The sequence below is a fragment of the Rhinolophus sinicus genome, linkage group LG03 (assembly GCF_036562045.2).
Source record: "Rhinolophus sinicus isolate RSC01 linkage group LG03, ASM3656204v1, whole genome shotgun sequence".
Taxonomy (NCBI): Eukaryota; Metazoa; Chordata; class Mammalia; order Chiroptera; family Rhinolophidae; genus Rhinolophus; species Rhinolophus sinicus.
Window position 1 is genome coordinate 153,184,742 of NC_133753.1, and position 20,714 is coordinate 153,205,455.

The 20,714-nt window shown below is 39.3% G+C and overlaps 1 protein-coding gene across 2 annotated transcripts; it reads right to left on the reverse strand.

Annotated features, from left to right (window-relative positions):
- Positions 1-259: 259 nt before the first annotated feature.
- BTF3 (basic transcription factor 3) lies at positions 260-7,496 on the reverse strand. 2 transcript variants are annotated; one of them, XM_019728110.2, is made up of 6 exons: positions 7,340-7,496; positions 6,699-6,767; positions 3,252-3,365; positions 2,727-2,928; positions 1,465-1,521; positions 260-562 (listed from the first exon to the last, which is right to left on the reverse strand). In XM_019728110.2, exons 2-6 carry the CDS (start codon positions 6,765-6,767, stop codon positions 516-518), a joined length of 489 nt encoding a protein of 162 aa, XP_019583669.1. In that variant the 5' UTR covers positions 7,340-7,496; the 3' UTR covers positions 260-515. The 2 variants fall into 2 exon arrangements, with proteins under 2 accessions (XP_019583669.1, XP_019583668.1); XM_019728109.2 differs by having other exon boundaries at positions 7,102-7,469.
- Positions 7,497-20,714: the final 13,218 nt, after the last annotated feature.

Genomic DNA, 20,714 nt, shown 5'->3' on the forward strand with positions numbered 1-20,714 from the left:
CCTTTGCTCACCCGCTAAGGAATAATCTATTCTCATCTTATAATTACACCCATCACATAAACCAGGGAAGCCCTGAGGGCTGCTGGAGAAAAAAGTCTGCAAACATGAGAACTTTATATCACCTTTGTTACTTTATACTATCATGTTTAATCAAATTCCAAAAATTATTAGCCATATTACATACCATGATTAGCTTTCTACAAACAACTGTGCTTTCTGTGTACAAATAAGTGTCAATGAAATAAAAAATAAAACTGTATACTAGGCAAAGAACTTTATTAACCTTTGCTTCAAACTTTATTCCCAAGCTTCTTCACCTTAATTAGCTGCAAAGAATGATTTGTGTATAAGCAAAAACTGAAAAGAGCTGCAGTGTCCAAGGGGCTTGGGCTTAAAAATATTAGAGATTGAGATTCTATCAGATCCATGAACAAAATTTAAAAAGCAGTCATAATATAAAATAGCAGCTCCCAGTAACTTCTTCAAGTTTTATCTTCTTCAGAAGTTGACTCAATTCAGTTTGCTTCATTCTTGGAAGCCTCATCAAAATTCTCCACAAGATCTAGAAAAAGATTTAAAAAAAAAGGTAGAAACTCAGAAAAAAAGCCAAATCTAACAACATAGATCTTAAGAGAAGACAGGGAAATGCTCTCAAAATATATCCTATAGTTAAATCAGGATATAAGTTTAAATACGGTTTTTGTTGAGACCACTACCCATTTGAGGTGTATTACCAAAAGAAGGGAAAAAGTCATTAATCTGCCAATGACATAAATACTATGCTTAAAGAATAGGTATTCGCTCCAATTCCCATCCCACTCCAAGAATTAAATTTAAGCAGTGTAATACATTAGTCAATGTGGGGGGCAGAACCAAAGAGTATCATAACACAAAATTCTGAAGTTTTCCTGGATTACTAAGGACATCTGTCTATGCAAATTGGATTTATGACTTAGTGATTCTACTTCTCAAAAAGTATTTGTTTTACCACCAAAAAGAAAAAAAGAAAAATTATCCAGTAACAACTAAGATAGAAAAAGGCCTCATGATTGCCAAAAGAGCTTTACTTCTGATTTTAGAATGCTTTCATTCCAAGAGTTTGAATAACTTTTCCATGCCTTCTCATAAATTTATGGATCTCATAGTAGGAAACAAGGGTCATTTGTGATGTGCAAACAGTTATTGTACTTAGGTCACAACATACATACATGCTTATTTCAATATTTAAGGTTAGACACCTCCAACTTCTCAGGATCCCAAACAGAAAAACGCCAAGTCCACAAACAACTCCCAGGTAAATAACACTGCATTATTTTTCTCATTCTAAGCAAGGTTCACGTCTCCCTTCCCCCCGCCCCACTCTTTACCCCTGCCCTAAGGTAGTCTTTTCTACAGTATAAAGATTCTTTATTCTCCCTTGCGATCTTCAGATTCTCTAGTTTAACCACAAGTGAGGGTTCCTACCTGGAACTTCATCATCATCATCCTCTCCGGTAGCAAGTGGTGCTTTTCCATCCACAGCTGTGAAAGGGAAATGGAAATGTTACACATTTGTCTAAGTCTTCGATAAACATTAAGCAAAAGAGGAACAGATGCAAGGTTTACATTCAGGATGACGACAGTGACATTTGGGATTTCATCTATAGTGTTAGCAATAACATGATAGTCTGACATCTGCAAATGAGCTAGTACAGCCAACAAACCAAATTCCATACCCTTCCTTTCAATCCCTCCGGCCTACCACAGGCTCTGAGGTAGCATGAGAACAGGGAGCCCCCAGGGTAAACCCACACACCAAATTATGACAAGATTTGTTTTGAGAGGCAAATGAAGAGGCTGTTTTCCCAAACACTCTATTGTGTTGTGCAAGGCATAAGGGAGATGCTCAACAAACCTTTACTGAAATGAAAATAAATGATCCAAAAATTGTCTTTGAGTGGTAAGCATCCACTTTCCTTTTATTACACAAGAAAGTGGAATACACTTGAGAATTGAGACCTCACAGTACTAGCCTCCTATGATTTTCAGTTTCTGCTTCAAGTGTCTACTTCAGTTCTGAAAGCCTAGAAAATGTTATGCCTCTCAATGGGACCAAAAAAAAAAAAAAAAAAAATTGAAGTAGAGTGAGTGAATGCCTAGAAAAACATGGACTAAATAACAGGTCATATAATAAGCCTGTCTTGCTTCTACATCCCCCTTCTTCAAAATTTTAATCAGAGGGCTTCGGCTTAAAGTAGCTATACCCCTAATGTCCACTTATTCAACTACATAATTTTCTGCCCTTAACAAAATCCTTATCATCCTTTAATTGAAAACACTGGAATACAGGCAGGCCAATTCTTAGAGATTACTGGTAATATCAGTTATACAGATAAAACTAAAGAAACCTTATAATTTATAATATATCTTTAATCAATTTTAAACTGCCAGTTATCAAAAAAAGTTCCAAATTAACATTTTCATCATTTCTAGCTAATAAAGGTAAAAATTTTAAAGTCTTTTACCCAAAGCAAGAAGGCTAGAAGTTATAATGATCACAGCATACTAAATTATTGAACACACTAAGAACACTTTCTTAAAATCAGTATAAAAATTAACACTTTTTAGAGGACAGGTTGCATTTCCAAATTTAAAGATATTCACATCCACTTTGCACCCCAAGATCTTAGAAATCTACTGATAAATCAATCAGTAACCCCAGGCAAAACCACTACTAGAAAACTCACATTGTTTGGGCAGAGCTTCAGCCAGTCTCCTTAAACTAGTCAGACTGTCTGCACCGAGCTGGTTTAAGATGCTGGGTAGCATTTCTGTCAGCTGCTTGGTCTCAGCGTGGCCTGTGATGGTGAAAGTATTCGCTGCCAAAGAGGCTTGAACTTTAGGGTTGTTAAAGTGGATCACTGTTCCTTGGTTTGTGAACATATTCACCTACAAAGAAAAAAGTTTTCATTAGCAATGCCCACTAAAATCCCCTTAAAACCAAATATTTTATTAAGGAGCAATTGCAACCTAGCTAATTAATCTAGTATTTCACTGTGAAGCACAGGTAGAATGCAAAGTGCAATCTATTAGCTTTCAGACTTAACAAACACCCTGATATTCCTTAACAGAATCGAAACATATTTTAGAGGGATATGAAATTTTCTGCTTGAAAACACTGTAGTCAAAAAAAATAAATAAATCATTTAATGCACAAACATTAAAGCTTTTATAATGAAATCTTGTATAAAGAAATAAAATATGACACTTACCTCTTCAATACCAGAGATATTGTTTACCCCTAACTTCTTTAAGGAGAACTGAAGTTTTTTATCATCTGCTGTAGCTGTTCTGTGAACCACCTTCTTCTTTCTGCGAGCAGTTCCCTAAAATAGGGAGAAAAGAAAAGAAAACAGCACACATTTATACCATAACAACAGACATTTTCAAATGGAAACAGCTTCTAATTCCTTTCTGATCTTTGGCTCTGGGTAAGAAAATAACCATGACCACAAACTTTAACTTGGTGAGTAGGCAGGTTAGGGCAAAGATGGAAGCCAAAAGAGGGAAAGGAATGATCTACAAATCCTTAATAATTTCTAAAATTCTAGTTTTGTCAGAAATAAAGGAATGATCTTTTCAAAGTCCTACATTATCTGCTCTAAAGTAATCAAAGAAATGGCATGTGCCAACCTAAATTAAGCCTCCTTTAGAAGCTCGATGTCCAGAACCTTTTGTTTTCACATTAATAAAAGAAAAATCAACATCCATTAATATAACCCAATCAGATGTCTATATATAGACTCCCATAACACCCAATAGTAAAATCTGAAATTCGTAACTATGATCTATCTATCCTGCCTCTACTATGCTGGTCATGACCACATCTCCTATCACACACATGTGCGCATCTTTAGCCAAATAAACCTCACTGTTCTTAAATGGCCAAACAGGACCCTTTACACATAGGTCCCTCTCTTCCCTTAGCATTGCATGGCTTCCTCCCTCACTACAAATCTTTGCTCTTATGTCATGGTATCAAGAGTAGCCTTTCCCAACTACCCAATGTAAAATAGCAACTCACATACTCATAAGTTTCCACCTATCCAGGTTTACTTCTCTTTATAACACTTATTACTGATAGAGATAAGTATATTTTGTCTGTCTCCCCTCACTAGAATATAAACTCCTTGAGGACTCTATTCTGTATACTGCTATGAAATCCAGTATCTAGAAGAGTAAGTATCTGACTCGCTGAAGGTACTCAGTAACTTAATGAATATGGGCTTCAGGAAAACTTGTAGTCTCTTGTACATATAGGCCAAGTCTACAATATCCCCCTTCTCAAAAATAACCTATAAACTCAGGCAAATGTGACCACCCATATTCTGCTCAAAACTCTGGAATAACCCTCTCATCGACTCTCTCATGTAGGCTAAGCCCTTACGCTGTACCCAAGGCTCTTCATGGGAGGATCACCACCACCTACCTCACTGTCTCGCCAACCTCCATACCAATTCCTATCATCCTTTAAAATCCTGTTCCAGTCATTATCTCTGCTGTGCTTTCCCTAAACTCTGCAATTAAGCCCCCAACCAAGCTAAATCATTCCCATCTCTATATTTTTAAATGCTTCTATTGCACTATGTACATTACACTATCAAAAAAGATTTTTTTTAAAGATGCTTATCTCCCCTATTAGCCTTAAAGCCAGCCAACCCTGCCTCCAAGTACTTTAATCTTTGTACTTTCAAATTAGCATTCTCAGGATCCAGCATTAGTAAAGGCTTAAATAAATCATAGATTAACTGAATAAAATACCAATAGCTACAGAAAAGACTGGTTATCAACCCCTGAAAAACATCTAAGAATAATAACCATCTTGAAGTGGTCATGTAGATAGAATCTGGTTTCCAGAGAATCCTCTAAAAGATATTCTAAGAAACTACCATAAGATTCTAATAAAAAAACCCAGCACACCTTCTATAGGCTTCATATACCTCACATATGTGGAGTTCAGTTTTTACTGACACAATCAATGCTCTGATCAGATACTAAAATAAAGAGCTTTTATAACACTTACCTAGAAGTACCTAACACTTGTAGTTTTCTTTAAGGCAAAGCTAACTCACTTAATTTTACATCCCATAAGTAGGTTTCTTAAAAGCTGAAGAAAATGTCTCTATATTATAACGACAGCAGAAATACTTCCTCTATTAACTAGTAAACAGGTAAAGTTGAATCTTACATCAGCCTTAAGAATCCTAGAAAATCTTGATTTTCCTTTACCCTAGAATGATTTCTCTCACAAGTCAAAACTAGTGATCAAAGTAACAAAAATGGCACATAAGCACCATTTTATTCAAAGTACTCCTTCTGAAACCTGTACTAAAAGGAATGGTTAAAAAACAGCAGCATATGAGCATCCAAACACAGACCCACAAAGAACATGAGTTTTTCTGGCACGTGAAGGCCACACCTCGCTTATAATAATTGCTAAAAAGGTCAAAAACATCTACTGTTGTTAATAGGTAGGTGCAGATCTTCAAGTCTAATTTCAGGAAAGAAAAAAAGATGAGGATATATTCACAGCTATCGATGTCCAGTAATTAACAGACGTACATCTTATTTAAGTCTGAGTGCTACTTTTGGCTATTTTACAGTAGATTCTACTTGAAGGTAAATGCTTCAAGTTAGGAAAAACTAACAGGTAATAAACTTGTAACATGGAAGGTTTTACCATGCAAGCAAATACCTTACAAGTTTTACCAAGTAAAGACATGCTCTGTTCCCATAGGCTATATACCACACCTTGTTAAATATTAGGAAATGTGCTAACAATGCAAAATACAACTAGGTAGACCTCTGTTAGAATGGACTTCTGATTTAAGTAAATTACTTAGAGAACAATCTAAAAATTCAGTTCAAAATAGAATCCTCCTGAAGGGGCTCTCAGTATCCACTAGAAAAAACCAATTAGCCACAAATGGATCATTTAAAAACCCACCAATCACTAATTCCCTACGTTTTAGTGTAATTGCAAAGTCAAAATGGAAAGCTATCCACTTAGGTAGTATTTTCAAATCCAGCCACTGCTCTTAAATTCCAAAAGGTACCTATATAAGAAAGATCTTCAAATATCCTAGAAAATATACAACTACTGTACTAGACTGCATTTAGCTAAGAAAGCATTAGCTAGATCTTAATTTACAAGAGACATGCACTATTAAGCACAATTATCCAGAACCTTAAACTACAATAGTTGAGAACACAGGTGAAACTTAAATTCACAATTAGCATAGCTATTAAAAAAAGAAAAAAGAGCAAGCACCGACTGTATACAATTTAGGCCAAAACAAGTCAGAAGTACAATGGCCACAATGGTGATCTAACTGAAATGACACATTTTCTTACTTCATTAGGAAACACTTTAGCTCTACTTAGAACACTGTAACACTGGAAAGACCTATTTACATAAAAGCGATGTTTGTAGTTTAAGTGCTCTTTTCATCTCCTCCGTCCACTGGCTTTTTTTCCTGAGTATACAACCTGCATGATTCACGAATACACTATATAATTTAACCTGCTTCTCTCTCCCACTGTGACAGCTGTGAAATGCCCTCTATAGACAAAGTGACAAGCCATCGATACTAGAAGCGCAAAAGAAAAAACCCTGAACCATGAAACTTAAAAAAAAAAAAAAAAAGATTAAAACTTACTTTCCCACCAATGCGCACTTGTGCCTGCAGTTTGGCGAGTTTCTCCTGGTTCATGATAGTTTCTTTCATCTAGAAAAACAAGAAATCCTCAGCGAGGAAAGATCCAGTTCACTCTAGCATTCCACGCTTATTATTTCCCAAGGCCCCAACCAGCAGAACAACCGTCCTACACAGGCCGAGGCCTGGATCCCAAATCCTCCCCGCAAAGCTCCCAATTTCGGTTTCGAGGGAGCCCAACGAGCACCCACCTTCGTACCCGCCCCCCACCGCTCCCCCGTCTTTACAGGCCCAGGACAAGGGCTCTAACCCACGCCTGGCCAGCACCCCCCACCCCGGCCCCGGCCCGGCCTCGGCCTAGCCAGGGCCTGCCCGGCCCGGCCACTCTCCGCAAGCCTCGCGGTACCTGAGGCTCCTGTCCTAGGGTTCCGCCGCGAGGTGGAGGAAGAGACGGCGTCGCCTCGCCCCCTGGGCAGCCGCCCCTGGCTCGACCTCGACCCCGAGAGTCAGCCTGAGTGGGTGCGCCTGTCCGTCGCATCGCCTTCCTCTCCTCAGCCCTGTCCCTCCCTGTCTCGCTCCTTCCGGGCACTTCCCGCCCCCGTTCCCGTCCTCCTCCCACGCCGGCGTCCACAGCCTTTTTGTACCTTGTTGGAGAGGACACGGGGCCGCGCGGGGGACTAGGGTTGGCGCTCAGGGGGTCTTGGGCAGACCAGCTGAGAATAAACGCACACACACGCGGGGACGCAAGATGGCAGCTAGAGGGAGGTCGGAAGTGACGCAACGCCACTTCCTCGAAAAGTCAGGAAACGGACTTCGCCGCGAGCTCAGCGCCCTGCTGCGCAAGCGCGGCCCCGGGACGCCGGGTTTGTGACGGTCTCGCGTTGGCGTCCTCTCCTCGTCCAGCGTGGGCTGGTTGGAGACCAGAAGGGAGACTCTGGGCTGGAGGCACCGCGAGTACCCCTGGGGGAGTCCGTAGAGGGGTCAGAGAGCACGGGTCTCGGCACAGTGAGGGTTGAATAAGTCGGCTGTCTCTCAGTCGAGCCCCGATCCCCAAGTTCTTTACCTCAGGAGACAGGGCCAGTTCACGTTTGCGGAAACGTGAGGGGCGCCCAGCGGCCGCTCGCCTGGTGAGCCGCTCTCGGCTCGCTGGAGGATGTCGGTTGGATCGATCATCGGACTGTTTTAGAACTTCCCCTTCGGCCGGAATGAGGCCTTATCCAAAACATTTTGTCAAAAACCATGAAGCTAATTTTGCCTTCCAAGGTTAGGTGAGTTCGTAGGTTGCAGGACCGTGGTTGGGAATTTCTGGGGAGCGTGTGCAGAACGCATCCCCCAACCCTGCCCCTCAAAAAGCGATTCGGTCGGACTCGGGGTGGGACCCGGTGATCTGCAAGGTTAGCAAATGGCTAACCACGGTAGACACGGGTATGTAATTACCTTCTCTTGTCGCGTTAGTGGACTAAAATGACTCCTTGATATGGATTGGCATTGATTTGAGGAGAGATTCACATTCGGACAAACTTGATCTTTCTTAACTAATTCAATCAAAGGACTATTTGTGCCCGGTGTGTTTGAAGAGGCAAAACTTCTGGTGTGAGTTGAAATCTTCTAAACGCTAGGACAAGCATTAAGACAATCTTAACATAAAACGACCGATATTAAAAATGGCAATTTAAATCAAAATGCTATATGTGGGTGCAGAGCCCCAGAAAGTAGTTTCCAGGCTCTCGGCCTCACATAGACAGGTGCTGGCTCAGGTAGTAAATGGCCATCAGCTGTGGCTAGTTGGCCGTCAGCTGTAACCAGTGAGCCATTGGCCACTAATATAACTGCTGTGGCTACACTAGCAGAGAGAGGAAGAATGGGGGCTAGCAAGAAGATGGTGGCTGGGCTGGCAAGTGTGGATGGCGGTTTGCGGACAGTGTGGATCCAGCCTCCAGTGAGAGTATAGTGCCGCCAGAGAGAATATAGTGGTATGACTCCCCTACCTATGGCTCCGTGGGTGTTCCTTTTTGGCCTCACCATATCCTGCGTTCTTGTATGGGGAGCGGGAGCAGAGACCCCGCAGGCATCCCGCATGATAAATGGCGCAGCGAGCAGGGTCTCCCGCACAACACTATATGATCAGCCTTTTTGTGGTTTTAGCTATGAAAAGCTTTTGCTAGTTCAAAAATGAATCCAAAATCTTAAAGAAAATACATTTTATGTAGCAAGAAAACGTGGAGGTGCAGATTTCTCTCCAATTAAGATTAATCTTTTTGTTTTTGAATAGTTTACACATGTAAATTTGTTTAGACTGATGTCTCTAAAAAAATAACTTGTGAGGACATTTTAAAGACAATTGTAACAGTTGATATTTTCTCAAAAAACAATGTTGCTTCTGTTACTAATATGAGTCAAGTTTAGCACAGAAAAGGGTGTTTGTACTGTTAAGCTATATGGATCACTGTCCTAACGATAAAGGTCAAAGTGAAAGGTCAAATAGTGCCAACACTATTGAATGCTATAGAAATATTACAAAATATATAGAAATACACCCCTTATTGAAACATGTCATTGTTTGGGAACCGTTTTTTCCCCTTCATGTTATACTGGAGGCAATTTGAAACTTCCTAGTCATGTGACGTTTTCTGAATATTTACATAAACATAAGAGTCTGTGTAAGTAACATGTCACCTGATTGACCTTTTACACACCTGTTTTCAGGAAATAGTCCACATTATTTCTTATTTTCCTTTGGTTCCCACTTTACTGTTCTTTTGCAATTTTTAAGATCTGCACAATGTTGAAAACCATGAAAGTTTCCCCAATAGTAAGAAAAAAATATTTTTGATTTTTGACTCTTTTCAGCTGCTTCTACTTATTTTGTGAGTGCTAATTTTATTAGATTTCTGCTTTGGTTAATATTTATATATACCAGTATTTTAAAAAAAAACAAAACAAAAACAAAGGATTTCTTTTTACTCTAAACAAAAGCTACTAAGTTGCTCTCTTAGCTCAGGGATAGCAAAAGAGTAACTTCATGCTACCATTTCCTATGTGCTCCCATTGTCTAGAGCAAACAGGGATAACTGCCTCACACTTTACTGCTGAGCTTGAACTGGTCTAAGAATCATTTACTCAGCCCTGTTCAACACAGCCTCTGTCAATAGAGTAGGCAAGAAAGGGGAAACCTGTTTGCCCTCTTTGGTTCATAGTTTATGGTTTAATCAAAGTCCATGAGTTGTTTTTACATCTCAGTTGGACATGAATCTCAGCAAGAGCTAAAATATTTATTTTATATTGTGTTTATTTCTTAAGGGCCCCATTCTGATCCACAAGAGGGATTGGAAATCTTTGAGGATAAATGTTACCATGCCTTTAGTTGCTTCATGAGCTAGCCCTTGATTCGTAGCCACAATGGACTTTTTGTTTGTTTCTAAACCTCCTTAAACTCTTCTTCTAGTACCTCTCCTCTGTCAAGTTAATGTCTACACCTCATTTAACTTCCAATTTAAATGACTCAGGAAAGCTTTCTCTGACACCTGCAGCCCCATTAAGTTCCATCCACTATAGTTATTTTCAGTTGAGGTATTGTGTTAAATGCACAATGAGAGATTGATCATTTTGTTGAGTAAATGGAGAAATTGAACTAGAAGTATTAATGACCATTCACCACTAGGCTAATATTTAGTGTTGCCTCTTTGATCGTTGGATCATCAGAAATCTTATGAGACAGTACTTCCCATGTTACTGTCTGGGGCTTAGAGAGCTAAAGGTGTGAAAATAGGCACAACCGCATTCATCTTCCCTCCATCAAATCTATCCATCTATATGTATCAACATATATATTGCCTTTACTCCTGTTACACATGGAAAAAATATTCCCTCTACTTGTGCTTTTGTTTATTTCATTCCAGACCTTGATTCTTGTTTGTTTTCCTCCTATGTCTCTGCTTTCCCCTTTCAACTAGATCATTCTACCACTACACTAATATGCCTTCGTATCAGGTCTCTGAAAAGCGAACAAAACAAAAAACTTCTTTTGACCTGTTTCTCTTCAGCCACTACTTAATTTTTATGTTCCCCTTTATAGCAGAATTTCTCCTAACAATTGTCTAAACTTCCATCTTGACAAATCCAAAAGATAAATTCTCAGTTCTCATTTTAGACTTTAGGTAGCATTTGACACACTTGGCCACTTCCACATTTTTGAAACATTTTCTTTTCCAGGTTTCCAGAACTTCTCACCTTCTGATTTCCTCTTACGGCTTTTCCTCAGTCTACTTTGCTTTATCTTCTTTCTCTGTCTTCTCAATTAAATTAGAGTTGCTCACATTTTAATCCAATTTGCTTTTCTATCTATACTCTCCCTAAATAGTTTCATCTAATCCCATGGCTTTAAATGTTACGTTTATTTTGATGAATCCCAAATTTGTAATTCCAACCCTAACTCTTTGAACACTAGACTGAATATTCTTTTTACATTATTATGGAAAACTTCATTCACATAAAAGTAAAAATAATGAACCTTCACAGGCCCATCACCCAGCATCATAAATTATTAAATTAATACATAGACGTAATATTTTTAATACATGGTAGGGTGATTACCTTTTTCTCATTTTTTTTGAAACTGACATATTTGCAGACCTTTAGTCCATACACATTTTAGATTTTGTTCAATTATTTTAAATTGTTGATTGGGATTGATTGTGTAGATTAGTTTGGGAAGTTTTTATATCTCTAATTATTTTATGAGTGCATTCAGTTGCAGGAAATAGATCTGGCCACTTTAACTATGTGGGGATTTAATATAGGGAATTTGTGCTTAGAAATTGTTTAAAGGGCTAGAGAAGGAGGCTTTCTCCTGGGCCATCAGCAATGAGAACCAGGATAATAGTGCAGAACTGGGCTGTCAAGGGAGCTGCTGCCATTGCCCCCACCCATCAGGACAATGGAGAGACAAGACCCTGCAACTGAAGTTACTGAGAATAAGAATATACTAACTACTGTGGCCACAATTCAGGAAGCAAGAAGTTACTGTAGCAACAAGTACTCAACACCCATAAAGCAATGACTGTGCCCTTGGAAGCTGCTACAGAAAATAGTGTTGACTTCTCCACCATGCTTGCCAGCCAAAAAAATAAAGCAGCAGGAGGAAGTTTCTTGCCTTACTTGCACCTTCCAAATCTTAATTAAAGGTACCTAATTGGCAGAAATCATTTACCTCTAGAACCCTAACTGCAAGGATGACTGGAAATTTTTTTAACTTTTCAAGATTTATAGTACAAGGAGGCAAGCTTGAAAGAAGTTTGAATGCCATACCAATTTACCTGATCCACCCAAATTTTCACATCCACAAACAGGTGCACCTACTTTTTCAAATCTTTTATGTATTTGAGTAGAGAAAACTTTCTGAAGATCTTGTTCCTTCTTTGTTAACTGGATTCCTGGATATAGTCTTTATTTTTTATCTCTCCTATTTTAGGTATTATCACCTCCTAGTCTGTTAAATTTGTCTGTAGTACCTTTGTTGAACAGAAATACATTCATGTTTGACCACAAGGTGATCCAACCATCAATTTCCAGAAAATTAAAAGGACAGAAAAACGTTAAATTATTCCACAGAATGCAATCAACAAAATTCAGGTTGCAAGAAATGACAGGGCAATCTGCTATTTCAACAAATAAGTTCCAAGGCAAAAAGAAAAAGAAAAAAAAAAAGGAGAAAGGGGATTCTTTAAATAAAAAGAGACCTAGGAGTCATATAAAAAAAAAAAAGAAAAAGAAAACCGGCAAAAACAATAGTGTTTAGGGATGCATGTTTAGGTGATAAAACTGAAAAGGAAGTGATTATCGTAAACATCAGGATAATAGAAATTCTTGGGAGGAGAAAGGGGATTGTAACTGAGAGGAGACATCTAACGCATGGAAGGTCCCTAAGGTGGTGAGCAAGGATCTTTCTTCTGACCCGGAAAGTGGTATGCAGTTTTCTGTATTTGCTATACATAACAATAAAAGTTTTTTAAAGAATACTAAACAACATATATGGTACAGAATATATACATATTTAAGATCATATTTCAACATTAGAGCGGTGTAGTATAAGGGGAAATAATATTTGGTCTTTGTCCCAGGTTCCTGGCCCAAAGCTCTTAAAACCCTTGAAGTGTCTTTTGTATGCTAATGTGTTGAGGACCCTTATGTAGCTTCAGGATGAAACAGTTTGCCAAAAAGACCAAGGCATTATTAGAGGGTTGAGGGTTGGAATTATCCTTCCCACCCTCACCCCCAAACCTCCAGGGAGAGGTAGGCCTAGAGGGTGAGTTCAGTCACCAATGGCCAATAATTTAATCAATCTTGCCTGTGTAGTGAAACCTCCAAAACCCCTAAACAACGGGTTTGGAAAGCATCCAGGTTGGTGAACACATCAATGTGCTAGGAGGGTAACAGCCAAGCGGAGGCATACAGTCTCCGAAAATCCTCCCCCATGCCTTGTCCTATGCATCTCTTCTATTTGGCTGTTCCTGAGTTGTAGCCTTTATAATAAACCAGCAAACATGTATTTCCCTGAGTTCCATGAGCTATTCTAGCAAATTACCAAACCTGAAGAAGGAGACATGGGAACCCCAATTTATAGCCAGTCGTTCAGCAGTTTGGGTGGCCCAGGACTCAGGACTGGCATCTGAAGTTAGAGAGGGCATCTGTGGGACAGAGCGCCTTTAACATGTGGGATCTCATGCTAATTCTAGGTAGATAGCGTCATCATTGAACTGAATTATTGGACACCCAGTTGGTGTCCAGAGAATTGGTTGTTGGTGTGGAGAGAAAAAAACCACCCAACTGGGTACCTTTGTGGGGCAGGAGAATGGGAGTGAAGATCAGGGGAGGAGACTCAGTGAGAGCACCTGGCATGCACTGAAGCTGACAGTGTGCTAATAATACAGCCTCTACATTAGACATTGTTCTTAGCGCCTCACATATTTAATTCATTGGCCTCTGAAGTAGGTACTATTATTCCCATCATACAGAACCAGAAAATTGAGGAACAGAGAGGTTAAGTAATTTACTTAAGGCCACAGTGCTGGTAAGTGGCAAAGCTGAGTATAAACCCTGGCTGTCTGCTCCACAATCTGTGTCCTTTATACTATGCTCCTGACTGCTAGAAATATGATTATCTCAACTATGTACCTGACACCTCATAAAACTATATTCAACCGCTCGCTCATTATCTACCTAGAAGCTGACAGACATCCCAATACACCATGTCTAAGCCAGAATAATACTTCCCACCTACTAGTAAATCAACACTAAGAGTAAGCTCTTTCCTTTCTTCCTATAATTTCCCATATCAAATCCATCAGCAAATGTTATTGGTCCTACTTCCAAAATATATCCCAACGTTGACTACTCACCATATTTACTGTTGCCACCCTAATCCAAACCAGCATCCTCACTCACGTGTGCTACTTGTAAGAGCCTCCTAACTTACCTCATGACTTTGCCACCTGCAGTCTATGCTGCACACAGCAGTTTTTTTTAGAAAGCAAATATTTTACTCCCCTGCTTACAGCATTTCAATGGCTGCCCATTGCATTTAGAATCAAATCTAGACTCCTAACTATGACCTACAAAACCACACATAATCTGTCCTTAACTACTCAAATTTTATCTCATTACTTCCCTAGTTCTTAAACATCTTACTTACTTGGACTGTATAGAACATACAAATAACAAAAAGTATCCTTCGTTTTAATTTTGAAAATATAAGAATAGGGTCAAAATATCAAGAATGATGAATTTATGTCGGTCTGAAGTCAGTACTTATGTAAAGCAATATTTGAACTGTTTCCCATCCTCAGTTGTCATCAACTTCCTTAGTCCTGAATTAAACTAGGCCATGACCATCAAAGTCACTGAAGAAGGAGTCACAGGAGCAAAGATGACAGGGGGCAAATCAGGAAAGATGGTCAGAGGAGGAGGAAGAAAGCAAAAGGTGGGAGAGAGAGGGTGCACCACCAACTGCTTCACAGTGACAAAAGACCAGAAAGAAAAGGGGTGTTGAAAAATTATTAGTAGTACATTTATTGGGGTAACTGGTTAACAACGTTATATAAATTTCTGGTGTACAATTGTATTATAGAACATCTGTATATATACTCTTACACGCTCACCACCTGCAGTCTGCTCTCCTTCCATCATCTTGTATTTGACTCCCTTTACCTTCCTCATTCTCCCCCACCTCCCACCCGCTCTGGAACCACCATTCTCTTGTCTGCATCTATGATTTTATTTTTTCAGAAAGAAAAGTTTTGAATTGGACTCTAGCCCTATCTCAGCAAAGGCGTTGAAGCCTCTCTTCATAAAAATTATACAACATAAATTTGCAATATAAAGTGGATCATTATATCTTAGAGGATTCTATTAAAGCTGATACAGTATTAAAGTGGTAGGTGGAACATTCTTAATTCTTTGGCTTTTCCAGATTCTCTATTGTCATAGGGTTTTATTCTGATTCATTTGCAAAAATAACATTGTCAAATCAAAATCTAAACTAGTGCTAGCATCTAGGCTGTAGCCTCTGCCTTTCTAATTAGTCTCTAATCATTGGGTGCTGCCTATAGAATAATAGATTTTTTTTTGCTATAAAATGTAAAACAGGTGGTAGAGAGTAATAATTTTCAGTCTCCTATAGTTTTACAGAATTCAAAATTTAAATATTATACCCCTTCATTATTTTCTTTCAGCATACTGTTTTGAACACATAATGAGAAAGTCATTTGCGTTAAACCCATGTTAAGTTATAACATAAAAATCTGTGCTTTAAAGTATGGTGGCTAATTTTCAGACTTCATCCTTCATTGTTGATTCAAACAAATGCGTAAGTGGGTTTATGTATGTATTGTACTAAACAGAACCATAGATTCATATTTCCACAATAAGTAGCCTTTTTATGCACATTATAAAGACTGAATTAAAAACCTTCAGAACAATGGCAAAGTATCCCAGTTTCCCTTCCACATCAGTCTTTGGACAAATAGATTAACCTCTCTGAACCTGTTTTCTCACCTGAAAAGGTTCTCAAACTTTTGGTGTGTGTCACAATCACCTTGGGAAGCTAATAAAGCATATGGGGAAGGGGAACAGGACTTTATTGGGGAACAGTGTGTACCTTACCTTCCAGGCCTTTTTTCCAAGTCAAGTTGTTGTCCTTTCAATCTTAGTTGTGGAGGGTGCCATTCAGCTTCAAGTTGTTGTCCTTTCAGTCTTAGTTGTGGGCGCAGCTCAGCTCCAGGTCCAGTTGCCGTTGCTAGTTGCAGGGGGCACTGCCCACCATCCCCTGTAGGAATCGAACCAGCAACCTTGTGGTTGAGAGGATGTGCTCTAACCAACTGAGCCATCCAGGAGGCAGCTCAGCTCAAGGTGCCGTGTTCAATCTTAGTTGCAGGGGGCGGAGCCGACCAGCCCTTGCGGGACTCGAGGAATTGAACTGGCAACCTTGTGGTTGAGAGCCCACTGGCCCATATGAGAATCGGACCGACAGCCTTCAGAGTTAGGAGCATGGAGCTCCAACCGCCTGAGCCACTGGGCCGGCCCTGCTAATCTCCTTTTAAGTGTAGGTTTAAATTCAGAGCTTCAGCTGACAGCATTGCATAGATAGAATTAAACACATCTTCACTTTATGGCAGTTGGAAGTAACTTGCTATTTTGGGTAGAGATACAAAATTTCCTTTTTAAAATCATTTATTTGAGTAATTAAAATTGATCTATTTAAAATATTAAGTAGATAATTCATTTAATACTGAGGTATGCCAGAAAATTTGAATAAGTTACGGTATACGGATAACTGAATTTTTGAAGTCTTGCTTGGAGATAAGTGGCAGGAGACAGGGCTGCAAAGGCAAAGGAACAATTATGAGAGACCCTAGAAGCAATGCAGGGACTCAGTGAAGTGAGGAGCCCACAATGAGTGAAGTGAGTGGGGGATTCCTGAAGAGTGTTAAACAAGGTGGTTACACTTGGGAACAGCCACAGAAGATAGTGCATTCCCCAGAACAGAGTGTTGAAGCTGGAGCGGGCTGCGGTGGGTAGAGGGAATTCTCAGAGGTTTGGCTATAGACAATCCAAAGCTGTTCTTCTCAATGGACTTGGACTTGGTCTATTCATTGAATCAATGGAGACTTCTGAAGTGGGTGAAGTTGATCAGTTTAAGAACCTTCAGCCCCGTTTAGCTGACAGCTGTAGTTTAGGTATGAACAAAATAGCTAGTTTAGTAATACAAAGCACACGACAGCTCTACAGATGATTAGTTACAGAGGTACTATTCCATGCTAAAATTTTATAAGAAATTTGGAAAAACAAAATTATGGCTGCTTTATGATAATTAGTACCAAAAATATGTACCATTAAAAAACAAAACCCCTTGCCTTCCATGTAATTTAGGTGAAATACTTCTTCCTACTCCCACTCCCCCAAATTCTGGATGCACAACTGTTGGCGACTCATTGTTCCCCCTCAGAGATGGGGCCAGGCATGACTTCCAGCTGCTATAAAACAATGACCATACTTGGTTGTAGAACCAGAGGCCAAACATCTGTCTTCTATCAACTAGGATCAAAATGAAGCCCACTAGATAACATACAACATACAATCTAAACAAAGACTGCCTCAATTATAGGACTTCCTTTCCCACCTTCTCAACAGCTATGAAGATACAGATACTTGCAATGTGGTGACCTTTTGTTCTTTCCTTTGTCTTTTTTTTGGATTCTGGACTGGCTTATTTTTTTTCAAATGCCTTTTTAGCCTCTCCGTCTCTTCTTGACCTTGGACTTTCTACAGGACTTTCTGCTTTTCTCTCTCTCCTCTAGAGAGTCCAGCCATTTTCTGAGCCTCCACAATCAAGTTTCTGCTGACATTTGAATTTGTATTACAAACCCTGGCCCCTTGTTCCCAGGCCCGTATTTTCAGATGTCTCCTGAATCTATCCTTTGGATGTCCTCAACTGTAGTGTACCCCAACCTAAATCTTCCTAGTGAGTTAAATTTCCTTAACCATCCCATTTTTGACTATCAGTTATTGAAGCTGGTAAATGATATACTACAGGCTGGGACTTCACCTCCCATTAGTTGATCTGTTGTTCAATGATTTGTGTCTAGAGAAATGGACAATGTTAAATGATTGTACACCCAGAAAATTAAACCATATTTGTTGCTAGTATCCTTGCCTTATGAATTCCAATTTCTTTTCTTTTCTTTTTTTTTTTTTTGGAGAAAGCATTTAGGAGTAGGATGGAAAATCTAGAATTCACTGAATTTCAGAATATGGGGTACAGAACTATTAAATGGCATACTTATGAGGAATACTGAACAGCTTCAGTTGCTAGGGAATGCACTGACTACAACCTTACAAACAAATCCCAAAATATATTAACCAATACACTATAGCTCAATTTAAAAAATATTTGTGAAAGGTATACTTTATAGTACAATTATCTAAGTCAGTCTCACCTGTTTATCTGTCATAAATTAGCAATAGGCACTTTTTCAGGGAGGTCAGAGTAGAATTGCATAAATATAGGTTCATGCTTGTTGCCTTTCAGTATATACTACTTTAATGATACACACTTAGTAAGTGAGCTGATAATGATAGAATGTCACATAGATATATTAAACACAAAGCTTTCACAGCCAGAAAATTTTCTGAAAGGTTTATTGAGCCAATGCTAGCCAGAAAAGGAACAGGTCCTGGGGCATGAAGTCTAAACCACTAGAAACGGGGCCAAGAGAAAAAGACAAGCATGTCTGCTGTCCTGGAGTTGACAGGCACTTTTATACATTAGCTTTTGGGGGAGAAAGATGTAAGTTGGTTTGAAAGAATTTACACTGGTTTTAGATAAAGGAGGTGGGAAGAGGTGAAGTGGGGGCAGTTCTATGATAGGTACACAGTCTGTAGGGAAGAAATATTTACTACTTTTGATCGGTTACAGGCAGCAGTTCTGAAAGCTCTTGCATGTGCGGGATGCAGGTCATGTTTAGTAGTGGCCAGGTGAGGCCAGTTGCCATCTGGAAGTCAATTCAAAGCTCTAACATACATTCAGGAATGTGAGCGGTCTTCTGTTAGTGGCCCACAGCTATTAACTGGTTAATTAGTCCTGTCTCTTTTGCTCACTCTCCAGCCACTGTCATTTAGAACATCTCAGAATTTTTCTCTTGTCAATTATATATATTTATATATATGGCAACTATTGCAGAGGTGTCAGCAAAAAGGAAATAAAATACATCTTTCAAATGGTAATTCTCAATTTAACCAAGAAATTGAAAGTGGCACCCAAAATACTACCATAGGAATGGTGTCTCAGATTCAAAACAGTACGCAGGAAGCATGGTAACAGGTAAAAAGGAGCAGGTGATGGGGTCAAAGACCCCAGGTGGGAAAAGCAGATTTGGATGAGGAACCAAAGAAGGGTTCCTGGACTACGGCAAATAGTCATGGAATGGAGGAACTGGCCAGAGGAGGTTTACTAGGTGAAAAGCCTTTTGTTTGCTAGTGACAGAGACACATCTCCAGTTGGCTTAAGCCACAAAGCACCCCAGGAACTCCAGGAGTTCCGATGGCTTCAGATGACTAGATCTAGGTTCTCAGTGATAGACTGAATACTGTCTCTCTCCTTTGGTTCTCTGGCTCTGCTTTCTGCTGGGTTTGTTTTATTCTCTGCTAGGCTTTCCCCAGGTTTTGGCAAAGACAGCCTCCAGCAGCTTCCAGTTCACAACCTGACAAATGTAACCCCTGCAGAAAAAGATATCCTCCTCCCAGTTCCAGCAAAAGTCGCAGGATTAACTCTGGTTGTCCTGGGTCAAGTGACATGTCCACTGCTAGCCAGGCCTGGATCAACTACCACCACTGGAGTTATGGAATGGGATTGTGGCCCCGAAAAGAAAAAAATGTGATTCTGTTACTAGAACATGTACAACTTGGGGTGGGAAAAAAGCTAAGAGGACATGAGGACAAGAAGAAAATGTGAATAAACTCATTCTTATTTTCAAATTTTGGCTGGGATTCATCCTGGCAAACAACAAAATGTTTTTATACCATAATGCTTAGATGTCTTTAATTCAGAGTTTCTCAACTTTTTAAAAATTATTGTTCCCCTAAGGAGCCTTTTTAGACATTTTTTTGCCTAATCACCCCTCACGAAATTTTAATACCACAGATATACTGTATATCTGTATACTATATATACGTCTGTGCTCTATACATAAGGAGAATAAGTATAAAGCTTACTCTTTATTTTCAGTAAAGTGTTAAGAACAACAAAATACAATTATAAGTTAAAATTTTAATTAAATTGAAAGTCAAAGTATTAACATTTATCTTTGTAACTGTATTGGCTGAGTAACTTTTAATATAATTTATTTACTTATGAATTGTAATGTTTCCAAAACATTGTTTTAAGTAAAAGTAAAACAACTGGAAAAAATTAATTTTCTTAAACATCAACTTTTAACTTTTGCTTGATATGGAAAAAATGGCTTGTCACTAGATGCCAGATGTTTATTCAAATATTGTTGACACTTCTTCTTTTCAGCATTTGACATAGCTAATGATGGGTTGAACAAGTTCTATAGAATTAAACAGTAAAATATAAGCCATTTTTATTTAATTCTGAAAGCTCAAGTGACACACAAAGCACTGAGGACCAAACATAGACAACATCCTCGGGGCAGCCATTGGCAGCCAACAGCACATGCAGGCCACCTGTCACAATAGTACTTTGAGATGGAGGAATCAACTGAGAGAGAGTCTTCCAATCACAGCCATATAGTCCATAATCTTTCATACATTACGTATCTTCCATGTCAGTGACAATGCCCCTCATGCAATACCTAAGAAAGAGCAACATGAGAAATGACATACTAAGGAATAAGATTCTGTTGGGTAGGGTTGAGCTTCAGAGGACTGAAAACCATTGTAATAGCATCCCCGCAGCGCCCCAACAATCAATTCCCCCCCTCTTGAGAGTACTATCACTCCCCA

What these genes read in the sequence shown, in the direction of transcription:
- BTF3 (XM_019728109.2), bottom strand. Translation starts at nt 7,233, where the DNA reads ATGCGACGGACAGGCGCACCCACTCAGGCTGACTCTCGGGGTCGAGGT. An exon ending in CCCTAGGACAGGAGCCTCAG is followed by an intron (nt 6,768 to 7,101) that starts GTACCGCGAGGC and finishes TTGTTTTTCTAG; the next exon opens with ATGAAAGAAACTATCATGAA. An exon ending in ATATCTCTGGTATTGAAGAG is followed by an intron (nt 2,929 to 3,251) that starts GTAAGTGTCATA and finishes TTTTCTTTGTAG; the next exon opens with GTGAATATGTTCACAAACCA.